Source organism: Danio rerio, chromosome 13, assembly GCF_049306965.1.
Source record: "Danio rerio strain Tuebingen ecotype United States chromosome 13, GRCz12tu, whole genome shotgun sequence".
NCBI classification, from domain to species: domain Eukaryota; kingdom Metazoa; phylum Chordata; class Actinopteri; order Cypriniformes; family Danionidae; genus Danio; species Danio rerio.
In genome coordinates, this window is record NC_133188.1 from 426780 (window position 1) to 443479 (window position 16700).

General features: G+C 39.0%; 1 protein-coding gene across 2 annotated transcripts; it reads left to right on the plus strand.

The window, feature by feature from the left end:
- Positions 1 to 226: 226 nt before the first annotated feature.
- On the plus strand, positions 227 to 16279 carry wu:fc17b08. Of its 2 annotated transcripts, XM_678958.10 has the most exons (7): positions 227 to 341; positions 3008 to 3073; positions 6909 to 6988; positions 7227 to 7359; positions 9042 to 9326; positions 9847 to 9949; positions 11072 to 16279. In XM_678958.10, the coding sequence occupies exons 1-7, from the start codon at positions 245 to 247 to the stop codon at positions 15312 to 15314; spliced, it is 5007 nt and encodes a 1668-aa protein (XP_684050.6). In that variant the 5' UTR covers positions 227 to 244; the 3' UTR covers positions 15315 to 16279. The 2 variants fall into 2 exon arrangements, with proteins under 2 accessions (XP_684050.6, XP_021336375.1); XM_021480700.2 differs by lacking the exon at positions 6909 to 6988.
- Positions 16280 to 16700: the final 421 nt, after the last annotated feature.

Sequence of the window (16700 nt, forward strand, 5' to 3'; positions counted from 1 at the left end):
AGGAATATTTCCAGTAGCTTGCTGAATCTCTGCCATGAAGGGTTAAGGCAGTTCTGAAGGCAAAAGAGGGTCCGACCCTAGTAAGGTGTACCTAATAAAGTGGCCGGTGAGTGTAAATCATTGAGCACATCGTACAGCAGGTGACAGTGTAGTCCGCAAAAACAAAAGGAGCGTGCGCCATGACGTCACATGCCAATGCTATCAGTGAGCGTGCGCGCTCCCCTGCGCTTGCTCACTGGAGAAAATGGCGAATTTGGCAACCAAGCGGCTCTGCACGAACGAGAGGTTTCCAGTTCGCCAGGATTCGGATTGCTGGAGGTCTAAACTCATTCGCAGTGTGGGTAAGAGCAGCGCACTCTACACACAACACCCGCTCAATGATTTTACTGATTATTTACGTTAGTTTCGTTGAAATCTGGCCACTAATACCTGTAGCTAACTTGCTAATAAGGCTAACCGACAGGATCGGACCAAACCACGTTCAATATTTGATCTTTAGCAATAGAGCAATCACAGCAGATCATAAACACGATCATCTGTTGTAAATTTGGTCCATGTTTCGTCAAGGTTTTGTAATTAATCTTCAGTTCTGTGCACTGGCCGGGCTGTGCGCGCTCACGATCGACCGAAAGTTGTTATTGTTTTTAAAGCGCGCTCTTGTTCAGCCGGCCTACAGTCAGATGATGATGATGATGATGATGAATAATTGTGAAAGTGGATGAAAGAAAGTGAGAAGTGTCTCACTTTGGCCGACTGTGATATCACCGGTCTGAAATGACGTCAGTCTGCATTGAGCTGTCAACGTGAAGAGGAGAGAGAAGGTTGTTCTCTAACATAATAATCCTGTCTGACGCCTTTATTAGACATATTTTTAAGCTTTTGTTTGTTTAAACGGTTTGGGATGGGCACACATGAGAATAAACGCGTAAGGCAGGGCGTATTTATAGTGTTTTTGAGCCGAACTGTAGTTAAGTATTTGAGTTGATGTCTGTGTTGTGATTCTACAGTACTATAGTAATAGAAGCAAGTGACCCAATACAGGAGTTAACACCACTGTAGTGTATATTATACTAAAATACACCCACAGTTCAGTTACTGTAATACAAACTACAATATTTCTTATTGTTTATTAGTTCACTGTAGTAAACATGACAGCAGTTTGTTAACTTAACATGCTTCATGAGGAAAAACAACCACAGTGCTTTTGTTTTTCCATTATTTTCTGTGTAAAGCCCAAATTAACACTGCAATTCTGGCCACAATTCTCCTCTAATAAATGAGCTGCGCCTCAGAACACCAAGACCAAACACAATGAACGCAGTGGCTTCTGGAGGCGTGAGACAGATGCTCAAGACAGTTCTGGAGGGAATAATAATAATACTGAAGCACTGTGATGCCGGACTGACAGAGGACTGAGGCCTTTTACAATCAGCACAACAACATCTCACATCTGACACAGTGGAAAGCTGCAAACCAACATTCCATTGTCCATTAATATAAATCAGTGGACTGAAACTGTCCTGTATGACAAGAGGACCGGCTGTGTCTAAACATGATGACAGCATAAAGCAGAGAGAGAATCCGTAGAGCTGCTAGTGTCAGTTTCTGAAAACTCAGGAGGAGGAAGTCACGTTTCAATCATAGTGGTTTTGAAGTTGAAAGGGAAATGACATACTGGATGGCATAGACTACATGCACAGGTTTCACTAACTACTACGTGTGCAATAATATAGACTTCTCCCGATTCAATCCGGTTTTAGGATCAGTAAAAAAAACACTGTCAAATAAAATAAAAGCTCTACAAGCAAAATACAGTCAGAATCAGAAATGCATGCACACAATACAACAAGAATCCAATCTAGCAGAGAGAACATGAACAGCACTTTTCATGCATCTAACTGCAGTTTCTAGTAACATAAACTGAAAAATATGATCAAATAACACTATAAACACACACACACACACACACATATATATATATATATAATCTTGACTGTATAATTCAAATAAAGCTGTGTTGATTGATTTCATTATCTTTAGTTGCTTGGTTAATATTAAGACAGCTTGCAGAAACACAATTTTCCCAATGTTTACTTTCCAAGGCATAACCAATAGAGTTCTAGTCAGACAGATGGACATAAATATTGATCATAACTGAGTCTTACCGTTCTGAGCCAGGCATATTTGTGCATCATAACTGGTCATTTAATCACTGAGAGCATTGTTTTAGCTTATGAGCCAGATCAGAGAGTAATTAAAGCAATGGGATAATGCAAAACGCATTTTTAATTTATGCAAAATTGAAAAAAAAACAATATCCAAATGAGTATTAAACGCTTCAATATTATAGCAAGTATTGTGCCATCCCTATACTGCCTACAGCGTATGATGCAGGGCTTGTGTCTGTCAGTATCACTGGTTATTAAAAAGCACTTACTGAAAAAAGATAAATACAAAAAAATAGTTAACACACAAAATAAATCTACTGACAAAAACAACGCTCTCAAAAACTGCCTTTGCTTAGTGGAGTATCATTTAAATGGTACTCAAAGTTCACTATATATATATATATATATATATATATATATATATATATATATATATATATATATACTGTTATAAATATATATATATACTGTTATAAATATATATATATATATATATATATACTGTTATAAATATACTGTTTTGTAGCTCTTTGATTAATCCATGGTTGTAATTATCAATACTTAAGAGAAAGTTTCATTTGCAGTTTTAAGAGAGTTCAAAGCATTCAGGTGCAAGCAATTGTACCATTTGTAACTTTAATCAAGATGTATTTTATTGGATTAAGAGCTGCAACTAACAATTATTTTGATAATCTGTTAGTTTGGCTATTATTAGTATTGTTGTTATTATTTTAATCTGATAGTAATGAAATGTTTGTTTTGTATTTGATGTTTTGCTTGTATAAAAGCATAAATCCCTGTGAGGAACTGATTGTGAACGCTTGTCTTTTTCTGAACAGGTCTTGACAGAATCTCAGATTTGCTTCTTAGGACACAAATTCTGGACGATCTCAGGCTTTTGAAAGGTATGTTTCCCAGTCCATATGTTCACATGAAGTCTACAGTAAGAACGAGCATGTTTGCTTAATTGACGGTTCATATTGCTTTAGTATTGACATCTTTATTTGCTCTGCATGTCATCCATGAGTTCAGTGTGTTGTGATCATTCAGAGCCTCATTCATGTATTCTCCACTGTTCATCAGACGTATGTACAGCACTGCTAGAAAGGGGATTTATAAAGGAATTACATGCAAATGAGTTGGTTTTGTCAGTGATGCGGGTGGATGCTGTTTGTTTGGTAGTAGTGTGTGAAGAATAGGAGGAGATCTGCGCTTCTCTTTCCATGTGTTATGGATTGTTTATTATGGTCATTTTTACTGCAGTATTCAGATATAGAGGTTTCAGTGATGGGGTAAACGCAGGCAGAATCATGCTCATAAAAGTGGAATTCACTGCACAACATGGAATATAACTCATCATGGATTGGATGAATATATCTAAATAAGTGCTTATACTTATTCATGAGCCTTTCTGGTGTTGCTGCATTGTGTTTTATCAGATTTGAAAGCGTTATGATTACATCTGGCAATATCACAGTTCTTAAATACAACATATTCAGATCTCATACATGGCAGACCTGCAGTCAAAAGGTGTTCACTGTAATAAAGCCTTTGTTAAAGTTATTTTAATTCCAGCTGTTATCATTGTGAGCGCAGACACGGATTCACATTCAAAGCTATTGAAACGTCAGCCTCAGTGTCTCTGGTGAAGTACAGTGTGCTGCCTAGCAACTGTTTCCATGCGCACTCCTTTATTCAGTGCTCTTTTGTCTTTGTTTTCACCATGGAGATGTTCAAACTCAAATGCCCACCGTTTAAAACACGCTGTTTAGTCAGAAAGGCTGAATGCAGACATATTTTGCTTAATAATAAATGCACAGTTAGTTACTCGGTATATTTAAAGCTAGCATGAAATCAAAATGATTTAGATGTTTTTGCCAGCATGCATTGTTGGTCTTAAAGTAAACAATTAATGAGTTAATCTGTTTGTTTTGGTAATCTTTAATCAAAATCTGCCCGTCTGCTTCAGCTCTGGAACGCCAGTCTTTCTTAGATGTCAGTTTGACAGATGGGTGACATGCTTAGCCACGCCCCTCTAACTGTGAGCGAAAGAAGAGAGGAGGAGCTCAATAATAAACCACACCCCTACTCAATATCTGTGTCTTGATTCAGAAGTTGCATTCTTTAAAGGTCCCAAGAAGTGCTTTGTGCTTTTATTTTGTTTATTATTTTATATATTTGATGTAATCTCAACTGAAACATGATGAGAGGGCGGGGGATAGAATAGCCCCTCCCCTTTAAAAACAGCCAATAGCGTGTTTTCTCACAGTTCTGCCAGTGAGAGTGGTTGAGCTTAAGCACATCAAATGAACAGCCAATCAGAAGGCGGAAGTGGCATTTGATTGGTTAGAAGAGTCGATGAAAAAAATCATTGATTGATTTCAGACTATATCAGTTTTATGGGGTGGTGCAGTAGGTAGTGCTGTCACCTCACAGCAAAAAGGTGCTGGTTCGAGCCTTGGCTGGGTCAGTTGGCGTTTCTGTGTGGAGTTTGCATGTTCTCCCCGTGTTCGCGTGGGTTTCCTCCGGGTGCTCCGGTTTCCCCCACAGTCCAAACACATGCTGTACAGGTGAATTGGGTAAGCTAAATTGTCCGTAGTGTACGAGTGTGAATAAGTGTGTATTAATGTTTCCCAGAGATGGGTTGCAGCTGGAAGGGCATCTGCTGTGTAAAAACATATGCTGGAATAGTTGGCGGTTCATTCCACTGTGGCAACCCCTGAATAATAAAGAGACTAAGCTGAAAAGAAAATGGATTAATGAATGAATATCAGTTTTGTATCTTCTAAACATGAATTTTGTCACTGTTTTGCAGCACACTGGATTATAGATATCCTTAAGACTAACATGTAATAACTATATAGTAATGAATATAATAAATAACTTTATTTTAATTTCATGGGACCTTTAAAGGTGAGTCTGTTGAAGTCCACACAGGCTTAGCAACCCTAACAGCATGCAGTTAATTAGATATTTTATTTAACAGATTTTAAAACTATTAAAAATATTAATTATTTTAAATGTAAAACTGGACAGTTAATATGAAACTCCGCTTCTGGTAAACACGTAATCTGTGCAAGTTTATCCATCAAACAAACAAAACTTTGATCTTTAATCAAAGTGCATTTGGATTGTCTTCTTCTCTGTTGATGTCAGTTTCAGCCACAATATTTTTAACCACGCCCCCTTACGGTTAGCTTACCACAAGAGAATGATGCGCAAAAAGAAAGCCACACCCCCTACTCAATATTCCATTTCAGCTGGAAGAAATCAACATACTGAAATAAGTCAACATCTTTCAGTTCATGCAGACTTAAAGCTAAAATGACTTTCAGCTGGTGATACTTGAGGATCTGAATAAAAATAATTACTAGCGGTGTAACAATACAGTCAAGTCACAGTTCTACATGCATCACAATACTGAACTCGTGATATTTTGCACAAGTGGATGGTATATAAGGATGTAACGATGACCCATGAGCTGCCTGAAAACTGACTTAAATATGTGACTACTGAATCTGCAATTTAAATGTGTGAGAGTGAATCTGTGGCTCATGCAGCTACTCTGACAGTAGTTTCACATGTTAATAAAGTCAGGTTATGCTGTTTTTGTCTCAGGTTTAGAGATTTATAGAAGTATAGCTGGGTTTGCATACAAACCTGAAGTGAATCTTTCGCTTAAAAAAGAGAGTTAAGCAGGTCGCACACCAGAAGCGACGCTCGGCGGCGCGCCGCGCAGCGCCACGTATTTTAGAATTCTAATTATAGGTTTCTATCAGGATACACACACCGGCGCCGCAAGTCGGCGGCTGTCGGCGGCGCCCGGCGACGGCTCAGGACGCAGTTCATTTTTCAGCCGCGCCACAGAGCGCCATCTGATTAGTTTCATGTTAAATATCATTCGAATGTGCGCGTCTGGTGTGCGATACTTTAATCTGTCATGTACGCGGCTTGTCGCGGCGCCGAGCGGCGCTTCTGGTGTGCGACCTGCTTTAGGATGTGTTTCCATTAAGTTGTTAGAGGGGCTGACTGAAGTAATGGTAACCTAGCAACCCACAGTAAACAAGGCAAACATAATGCAGTCACGCGGATGTAATATTTGCTTTGTCAGAGATTATTCTCATTAACACTGTTACACACAAGTTGAAAACCACCTCAAGCGAGTGTAAATAAAAAACTAATTATATTGGAAATTTGACATTTGAGTCACTCGTTTCTCATGCGACACTTCAAAATTCGGTCTTCGTTTACCTGCACTTATATTAATATCATGCACACACACACTGAATAAAACTATATATCACAAACGTATTGTTTACATCAATTCTTAGTGTTGATACTTGATGCAATGCATTGTTACACCACTAGTCATTACGCTGATGTGCAGAAGCTTTGACTGTTTTCATGCAAAGAAAGGGAGCACTAGTTAGTGTGTAAACCCTGCAGTAGTGTGTACTGAAGTAGCAGCATTGGATACAGTAGAGCAGGGGTGGCCAATCCTGTTCCTGGAGATCTACCTTCCTGCAGATTTCAGTTGCAACCCTTATCAAACACACCTGTCTGTAATTATCAAGTGGATTTTTAGGTCCTAATTAATTGGTTCAGCTGGGTTTGATCAGGGTAGGAGCTAAACTGTACAGGAGGGTAGATCTCCAGGAACAGGGTTGAGCACCCCTGCAGTAGAGTATCTCTCCCTTCCCTGCACACGGTTGAACTCTGCCTCTTCTTTTGGATCCACAGATTGTAAGCCTGCGAGCGTGTCACATTCATCATTTGATGAAAAATGTCTTTTCTGCTGCTTAAGACGAGAAAAAGTGAAGGTAGTTTTTTTTTGTTGTTCATTTACATTTTCCCCCTTCTTTCCTGAAATGTCAAGACACCTTGGCAGAACCGTTTTGATCTACCTTTGTTGTTCTTGCTCTAGCTATGCTATGGATGTTAATTTGTATGTTAATTTCATCCTCCATGCTTAATGAATGCATTTTAGTACATGTTGCATGTGTGTATGTAGAAGAACACACCTCCGCCTTTATTATCTTGTTTTTCCCTCGTCGACAGGAGCATATAACTGCACTCAACAAGCAGATTGTGGAAAGTGGAGGAAAACCTTTACTAGGTAAAGACCCTTCTAATATCAGCAGGCTCGAGTGGCAGTCCGATGAATTCCTCAGCGCAGTGTTACACAGAAATGGTGAGTATCGCTGGCATTTTAAGTGATGATATATATACCATAGCACTGTCCCGCTTTTCATGACTGCAAAAAACGTATGAACTTGCTCAAAGAGGTATTCAGCAACGTGTACTCATTTTTAGAGTTTGTATAATATATTAATGTTAAAAACATATTGGCTTCGTCCAAAATTGCATGCTTCCATACTAGATGGTACACTAAAATCAGTATGCGAGAAGTACCCAGATGACCTACTACTCTCGGCGAGATTCTAAAGTGCACATCCAATGCATGCTGCACTATCCCATGATGCCCCACGAGAGAATTCATGAATGGGAGTGAAACAATGCAAGTCGTAGGTCATGTGATCATGACAAAATGGCAGATGTAGTACGTCTGATTTCTATGCATACTGCTCCCATTCATACTGTATAGACCAGGGATGTCAAACTCAATTTCTGGAGGGCCGCAAGTCTGCACAGTTTAGTTCTAACCCTGCTCCAACACACTTACCTGTAGGTCTCAGAAACAAGCCTGAAGGACTCAACTAGTTTGATCAGGTGTGTTTAATTTGGGTTGGAACTAAACTGCAGGGCTGCGGCCCTCCAGGAATTGAGTTTGACATGCCTGGTATAGACTGTACTTCTCTAACAGCTGATTAGTAGGCGATTTCAGACACAGCCGTCATATCATGTATTAGTTTGTGGTTTTTAATTGTGCATATTTTTGATAAATAGTTTTTGCATTTAGCATAGGGTTACCAGGAAAACATTTTTAATTTTATCATAAATTAATGTTAAAGATATTATAAAATGTATGTATTAATTTGTTTGTTTGTGTATTTATTAATTCAATGTTTTTGTCATGAAAATAGCTGTTGTTGCTGATGTGGCTTTAAAAAAAAAGTATGATGATGATGTGATAACAAATGTGACTTTAGATGACAAAACCAGTCAAAATGGTATGTATTTTTTGTGTAACGCCAAAAATATTTTGAATATTAAGTTAATATCATGTATTATGAAGACATTTTGTATGTTTCTAAAAAATATTTGGATCTTTTGATTAGTAATATGCATAGAAAATTCAAATTGCACAACCTAAAAGGTATATTTTCTCAGTATTTATTTAGTTTTTGGTTCCTCAGATTCCAGTTTAAATCGTTGCATCTTGATCAAATATTGTCAGCACATCAATGCTTATTAATTCAGCTTTCAGATAATGAAATAAACCTCAATTTTAAATCTTAAACTGATTGAAATGACTTAAATATTTATTCTAGTCAAAGAGAAGATTTAATAAATCCAGTGTGTAAATAAATGTATCATCTGCATAAGTGTATGTTTATGTCCTTGTCTGTCTCCTCTACTGTTTTGGACCGAATCTTGTGACTCAAGGCTCCATTTGCATTTAATTAAAGGATTAATAATCTATCATTTCTCAGAACAATGTTTTGTGTCTAATAGTTTCATCTTGTGGCCAGCAGCTGTTTAATAATCGGGATAAAATACATCAAGCTGGTTGTTATCTCAGAATAAACCCTTCAGTCTTACTCAACAACTGCTAATAGACCTGTTGAGTTTTATTCTGCAGTAACAACCAGCTGCATATATTTAATCCCTTCCTTATCACACATTTCTTATTGTTCGGAATCATCTGCATTCAATTTAACTAAAGTTTTTCAAATTATACTGTTAATACAGAATACACACCAAGAATTCCCGATCCGCACATCCCCGTGGTGGCTTGTGGTGTCATGCAGCAGATGCTCAGCAAGTTAACTACATACTATACCTCAAGAAACAGCTGCTCTCAGGACTCCCTTCAAACCAATGGAAAAAAGGACCAAAGCCTTGTGAAAACCAGCCGAGTCTCTTCATCTGCTGCTGTCGGTGCATTATCTGCTCAGAATAAGTTCATCATGGTGGACCAAGACGCCCCGCTGGACCTCTCTGTGAAGAAGATTAAAGTAGAGGACATCCAGCAAGGTAGAGAATATAGTTATGGATATATATATATATATATATATATATATATATATATATATATATATATATATATATATATATATATATATATATATATATATATATATATATACATATTTATATATATATATACACATATACATACAGTTGAAGTTAAAATTAATAGCCTTCATGTGATTTATAAAACCTAACCACCAGAAAAAACTACTGTTATACAGTGACTTGTCTAATTACCCAAACTTTACCCTTATTACCCTAGTGAAGCCTTTAAATGTCACTTTAAGCTGTATAGAAGTGTCTTGAAGAATATCTAGTTTAATATTATGTGCTGTCATCATGACAAAGAGAAAATAAATCAGTTATTAGAAAGCAGCTATTACAACTATTATGATTAGAAATGTGTGAATTAATCTTCCCGTTAAACAAGTTGGGGAAAAATATGCAGGGGGCTAATAATTCAACTGCATACAAAGTGCTTGTAAAGAAGTTGTATTTTAAATGATCTGTGTTGATCCTGTAGATGGAGTTCTTGATCTTTCAACTAAGAAGAATTTAAGCAAAGACCATTTGTGTTTAAAGAACTCTCCAGTCCACGTCAGTCCGGCTGCACGGTTGGTTAAAAGGTAAAAGAAATCAGATTATGACCAAGTTCATTAGTCTTGTTTCCTCATCATGTGCATGCATATAAAAAGATAGTTGGTGTTAGTTTATGAATTTACTAACATAACAAATAATACACTTAATATGGTATTTGTTCATTAATGATAAGAGACTAGTTTATTATTAGTTCTTGTTAACTTGCAGTGCATTACCTAATGTTTACAAGCACAGATGTGGAGTTTAATAATGCATTAGTTAATGCTGAACTATGATTAATAATGTACAAATATTGTTTATAATTGAAGTTAATGTATTTACTACACAAACTAACATATTGACATACTCATGACGTAAACCCGGAGTGCTGCTGGGGGTATTACAAGATTTTTTTTAAAAGCTTTTATGACTTAAAACACTTTTATTGTAATCAATGTCAATGAAGTTATCATATATGTTTTTTTTATAAAGGTTTAAAGGAAACTTAGGCTTATTTTACAGCTCCCCTGTAGTTATAAAGGTGAGTTTTACCATTGTTGAATCCATTCAGCCAATCTCTGGATCTGGCAGGAACACTTTTAGCTTGGCTTAGCATCATTTATTGACCCGTCTTAGACCATTAGCATCTTGTTCAAAAACCTCATTTTTTCCCAGACTTGGTACATGATGAAATTGCAGAACAGTCTAACTTTAAATGTGGAAATTTTTTTAACTCTTTGGTAATTTTTGAGCAAGATGCTAATGGTCTATTCTGAAGTCTTCCCACCAGACCTGGAGATCAGCTGAATAGATTTAACAATGATAAAACGTAAGAGCTTAACTGTAAAATTACCTTATTTCCCAAAACACTGAGTGTTCCTTTAACTCAGGGGTCATCAAACTTGTTCCTGGAGGGCCGATGTCCTGTAAATTTTAGCTCCAACCCTAATCAAACACACCTGAACAAGCTAATCAAGCTCTAACTAGGTATACTTTAAACACCCAGGCAGGTGTGTTGAGGCCAGTTGGAGCTAAACACTGCAGGGTCACCGGCCCTCCAGGACCAGGATCGGTGACCCCTGCTTAAACTGATGGAAGCTGTAAAGTGTGCCCCATGCATTTCAGTATTACCCAGATACTTATCATAACTTGTTTGCTCTGTCTTTCAGGGACTCCATCGATCTGAGTCTTGCCCAAGTGGGGGATCTACAGTCGGCCTCCACTTTGGAACAGTTCATGTCTAAGCTGTGTTTGCATCATCAGCATCAGATAGTTGACGCATTAGGCTTCTTACAAAGCGAAGTCAAGACCGTGTCCAACCATTTCCAAACACCTATTTCAACTTTGCCCGAGAAGCAAGCAACAACCAGCAGCAGTATTGTGTCCTCTGAAAGCAGGTCCGAGGTTCAGCGGCCTGAAAGAACTTGCTCTGTGGATGCTGCTTTGAGCATTAAGACTCAATCTGTTGCTAGAAGTCAAAAAACTACTTCAGAGGATTTAAACGCTGATGTTAGCAGTATTGCAACCAGTGAAAAAACAGTTGACATTTGTAAGAAGGAAGATTTCTCATCTTCTTCATCGTGTGGAACAGTTGTTGAGCTGGAAAATGCAAGTTCTCCAGTGACTAAGACGACTACTGATCATCAGGAAATTAAAAAGTCTTTAGTTTCAAGCCTTCAGCAAGTGAAACATGGTGATTCTGTAAAGAAATGTCTGTGCAGTGCTGAGCGGTGTACATGTACTGCGGCATCTGATCAAGAAGACCTGCTATCAAAACACACAGACATGTCCTCGGTTGCTCAAAACGAGGATGCAGTTGTAAACCCCTCCACAGTTCACAAAGCATCTAATGTTGTTTTATCAGTTTCTCCAAGAACTGCCAGGAAAAGCAGAAAAGGGTCATGCCTCAGGCCAAGGAATGGCTCTTTAAGCTGTATTATTAGTGATCCTGATAGCCACTGTGACTTGGTTTATATAAAAAAATCAATAATAGAATGTCAGCCTCAATCTCGTAATCGACTGCATCCACGACTGAATGCCCGAAAGAGCACAAGAGGGCACAAGTACGTTGAGGAGTATTTGGAGCTAAAAACCGTCCGAACACTGGCACGTAAACCTATACATGATTCCGTTGGGAATTGTCCCGTGCTTTTGGCAGACTTGCAAACTTCAGTAACTCCGAGGCAGACTCTTTCTGGAAGTGTTCCTCTAGTAAATGCGCCCTTTACAGGGGACTGCATGAAGAACATTATTCAGAAGTTATCATCGGAGCAGATAGCGGAGGAGGAAATGCCAGGGGATGTGGTCAAAGTTACCGGTATAAGTCTGATGGTTGAAACCAGTCACACTGATAAAACTGAAACAAATAGCCAAATTTCCCACGAGCCTTCATGTAAGGAGAGTGAAGCAAGTATGCAGATAGATGTGAGTTTAGAAACTGTGAGTTGTACTCCAAATGCAGTAGAGCAAGAAGAAAACATGGATGTGGAAGAAGCCAAAGAGTCCACAGAAACAACAGAACTGGCTGTAGAGACAGAACAGTGTGATCCCCCACTTGTACCTATTGAAGAAGAACAGTGTGATCCGCCAGTTGTACCTATTAAAGAGATACAGTGCAATCCCTCAGTTGTACCTATTGAGAAAGAGGTGGACTGTGGTACTGAAAGTAAGCCTGAGTGTGAAGGTCAGTCTTTGGAGCCATCATTGAGCCCTGCATCCAGTAACATGGACCCAGAGTCTTCTACTATTGAAATTAGTGATGAACAGAATAATGAGAGGGAATCTACGAGCCCTACAGACGCTGAAACTGATACTGCAGATGTCCAAGAACCATCAGAGGCATCAGAAGTGAATGCAAACACTGAGGAGGACAGAAATGCTCAAGAGCAAACACTGGGGGATGTTGAACCTAATCTCCAAATGCTACCGGAGAAGAAGGAAGAGGATTTATCAGGGTCTAAAATTGCAGAAGTTTCAACTGTTCAAGCGCTTGCAAATTGTAAGAAGGACACAGATTCCATTCCTCCAAAAGTTTTAAGTACAAAACACACAGTGTCTTCAGATAGATGTTTGCGCAGTAGAGTTTCAAAAGCCAGTGTTGACGTAGTGAAAGACTCTGTAAAGCATGGTGCGTCTGAACCTGTTGATCATGCCAATGATGCAAACACGAAGACTCAGTCTGCTGAAACTGACGTTTGTACTGGGGAAGAACATAATTCTGAGCCTGTAGAGATTCCTATAGAGAAACCGAACCATCCAGTTATAGATAATGCAGTCAAAACGACACCGAAATCAAAAGGTGGGAAAGCCAAGCAACAAAGTCCAAAAGTTGAAATGAATGAGCCACCGAGTGTTTTGCCTCCTGAAGTACTTCCAGAGACTATAAGCACTGCTTCCAATACTACAGAGAGTGAAAAACAACACAAAATGAACAGTCAAGCCTCTGAAAACTTGACACTTAGAAGTAAAAGCAGTCCTATTGAACTGCCGGTTAGTGGAGACTGTTCTCCCAACAAAAAGTCTCCACATAGCTCTGAAAATATGCTTTTGAGAAGCAGAAGTAACACTGAAAAAATCTGTGGTAGTAAATCAAACAGTCTGACTGACGGCCATTCGGAAACGCAAGGGCAGACGCCTTTAAGAGAAAACAGTTCTACAAGTGATCAAGGGAGTATTGGAGATTTGTGTACACCTTCAGAGAGCGCAACCCGTATGCCTCTAAGAAGCAGAACTATTAGCACTAATAAACAAACTGTTACCAGGGAATCTCCTGTTAAGTGTTCCATTAAAAGTGAACCTGCTAGTTCACCCTCCAGTAAGAAAATAGAGGCTAATGGGCACATGCCTTTAAGAAGCAGTGCCGGCGTAACAGCAGAACAACCCTGCAATGACAAATCTGCATTAGAGAGCCCTGGGCGTATGTCTTTAAGAAGAGGGAACGCATCAAATACAGAAAAGCCTTGTGGCTCAACAACACCCCCTACTGCAAATAAACGCCCTTCAAGGATACATAAGGTTTCGGCATCCTCAAGCGGGGACGCCGAAGAGATCCCATCCAGTTCAAAACTCGAAATACAAAATAAAAAGCACACAGAGTCCCAGATTAAAGGCTCTGATGAATTCTTCCATGTACCCAGTCTTCCGAGGTCTGAACCAATTGTTTGTAATCCATCCAAATTTCTGGAGGCCCTCAGAGGAGAAGAACACCAGCAATTAATTTCAAATTTAAACGCAAAGTTTGATAAGATGCAGAAAGGTTGGGTTCAGATGGACAAGGAGGGTCAGCCTGCACCCAAACACAAAAACAAAGCAGACAGGCTTAAAGAAATCTGGAAAAGCAAGCGCAGAGTCCGAAAGTCAAGACCGTTAGAGCAGCAGAAGTTTTCCCCTGTGCAAATGCTCTTCATGAAGCCCTTTGACTTGACTAGTATCTGCCGCTGGTTCCTGCAGTCGACTGAAACGAAATCCTTGGTGATTGTGAAAAAGGTGAACACCAGACTTCCCTCTGAAACGCAGTTGTGTTTCCACTCTTCGTCAGCAGGAGCGGGGTCTGCTAACGGGATATTCCCAAGCCTCCAAGCCGAACGATTGAAGAAACATCTGAAAAAGTTTGCTATTGCATCGCCGGTGAAGAGTAACCCCAAGAATCAAAGGCTAATCTCAAAAGCTCTTGGTCAGGGTATCTCCTTGATGAGTAAAGAAAAGCCTAAACCTACAACAGCCACTCGGATCTGTACGAAAGCGCAGAGTCTTGCTGGAGTTACACCAGTGCAGGTTCCTGAAAGCATCAGTGCGACCGCAGGCAGTGCGAAGAATCCAGCAAGTGCTAGAATACTTCGGAAGTACTCGAACATGCGTGAGAAACTTCAGGTTCAGCAAAACAAGAAATGCAAAGAGAAAGCATTAAAGAGTGCTGGTTTGAAAGCGACGATTATTCCAAAGAAAGACGACAAAGAGAAACTGCAGACACAAAAAGGGCCAAAATCTGTGGTTGTTAAAAAGATCTCCTCTTTGAGCAAGACAGCGAAGGCAAACTCTGTCCTAAAAGAGCGGGCTTTGAAAAGTGAAGACGGCTCCTCTACAAAGAGGTTGCAGGGACTCAAAAGAATAACACAAGCCATTGGTGCGCACGCCTCCGCAAACAAATTGAGCAAAAAACTGGTCAGAACTGATAAAGCACAGCGAGTGAAATCGATTAAAGTTGACTCAAAGAAATCAGCGCTCCAGAAAATCCCTCCAGAACCACAGACTTTAGATGTGGACAGTAAGTCTTCAGAGGACCAGGTGTTGACAAGGTCTCAAAGAAAGATGGAAGGTGCTCCTTCGCAGACCGCCTCTCCGAAATCCACCATGAAGCGAGGCTTGGAGCCGCTGGTTACTCCAACAAAACGTACACGGACCTCAAAACCATGAAATATGTACAGGATCTCTCTAGACACTTAAGTTGCAGTGTTTTACAAGAATACGGAGTGCTGATGCTGTTCAAAAGCGAAGGACAGATTTATTTTTGAAGCTATTTTTTTAAGCTTGGCGGTGCATTTTTCAGAGTTTTGTACGTATTGTCAGATGAGAGAGATTCGTCTTTGCTAGTTTGGTCAAAGAAGTTTTTCTTTTCAGCATCAGATTTGTCCAAATATGCTTTAAGAAATTATTTGTTGGTCATTTTTTCCCTTTGATCGGTCCATTACAGGGAAAAAAAAAAGTCAAGTGAATAAAGGTTTTGATTCCCATGCATATGCGGCATTTTAAACATGAACATGAAATGAACTGTAATTCACTTCTTTGTTTGATCGTTGTACAGCTTATTGTTAAACGCTTGTAAAATTGAACCAGATATTATTTAAGGAATAATCCACACTTTTACAGCAGTAGTTTTAGCTAATTAAAGTGGCTTTGTACCCTGAATAATGTGCCTTTTTCTTATCTGTATTTATAATGGAGGATGCCTCTAGAAATAAAGCCTCATTATTTTTGCACATAGATGAAGAGAGCGATTTGTCCCAAAATTCTTACGACTTTCTTTTTTTTAAATGAGTTTCCCCCTCTGGTATTCCTGATTTAGTTTTTTCTTTTTAGAGCGCTGAAGTTTAAATGTGTGGTTTCATCTAGTGTGTCCGAGTCATGTTGATGATGATGATGATGATTTGTACATGCAGTAGTTTCTATTGCTGGTTTCTTCAGTAGATTATTGAGTATGCATTATGGTCTCACACTTTCAAAAACAGCTGTATTTATGATGGAAGCTATGCAAGTGTACAGGTTTTATATGACATTTTCTGCTCTAACTTATCTAGTTTGTGAATCATTTGGGTGGAATAAAAATGCATAGTTTTTTCCTGTTTAGACACACTGACGATAAATAAATCCTCTTCAATGTGGTTTTTGCATTAGATCATTTACCTGTCTTGAAGACCTTACTCCGGTTATATGGTTTGTAGAAGTGGGGAAAATGTGAATGAATTTAGTTTGAGCTTCATGTGTGTTGCCTCTTGTCGTTTGTTGATGCTTTAAACATTTTAGATTTTTCAAAGCTTAAGCAATCGTTGAAAGTAAAGTTTGATTTCATTCAGCCCAGCCTCTTAAAATAATGGGTGGAGTTTAACCTCTAACAGTTCCACCTCTGGGTGAAAAGGGTGGAGTCTCACATTATCCTGCTCTGCCTCTGTGAATTTAATGGGTGGGGTTTGACCATCAATCTTATTTCTTGGTGTAATGGATGGAGTTTGACATCATATAGCTCCACCTATCTGGGTATAATGGGTGGAGTCTCAAATTATCCAGCTCTGCCTCTGAATTTAT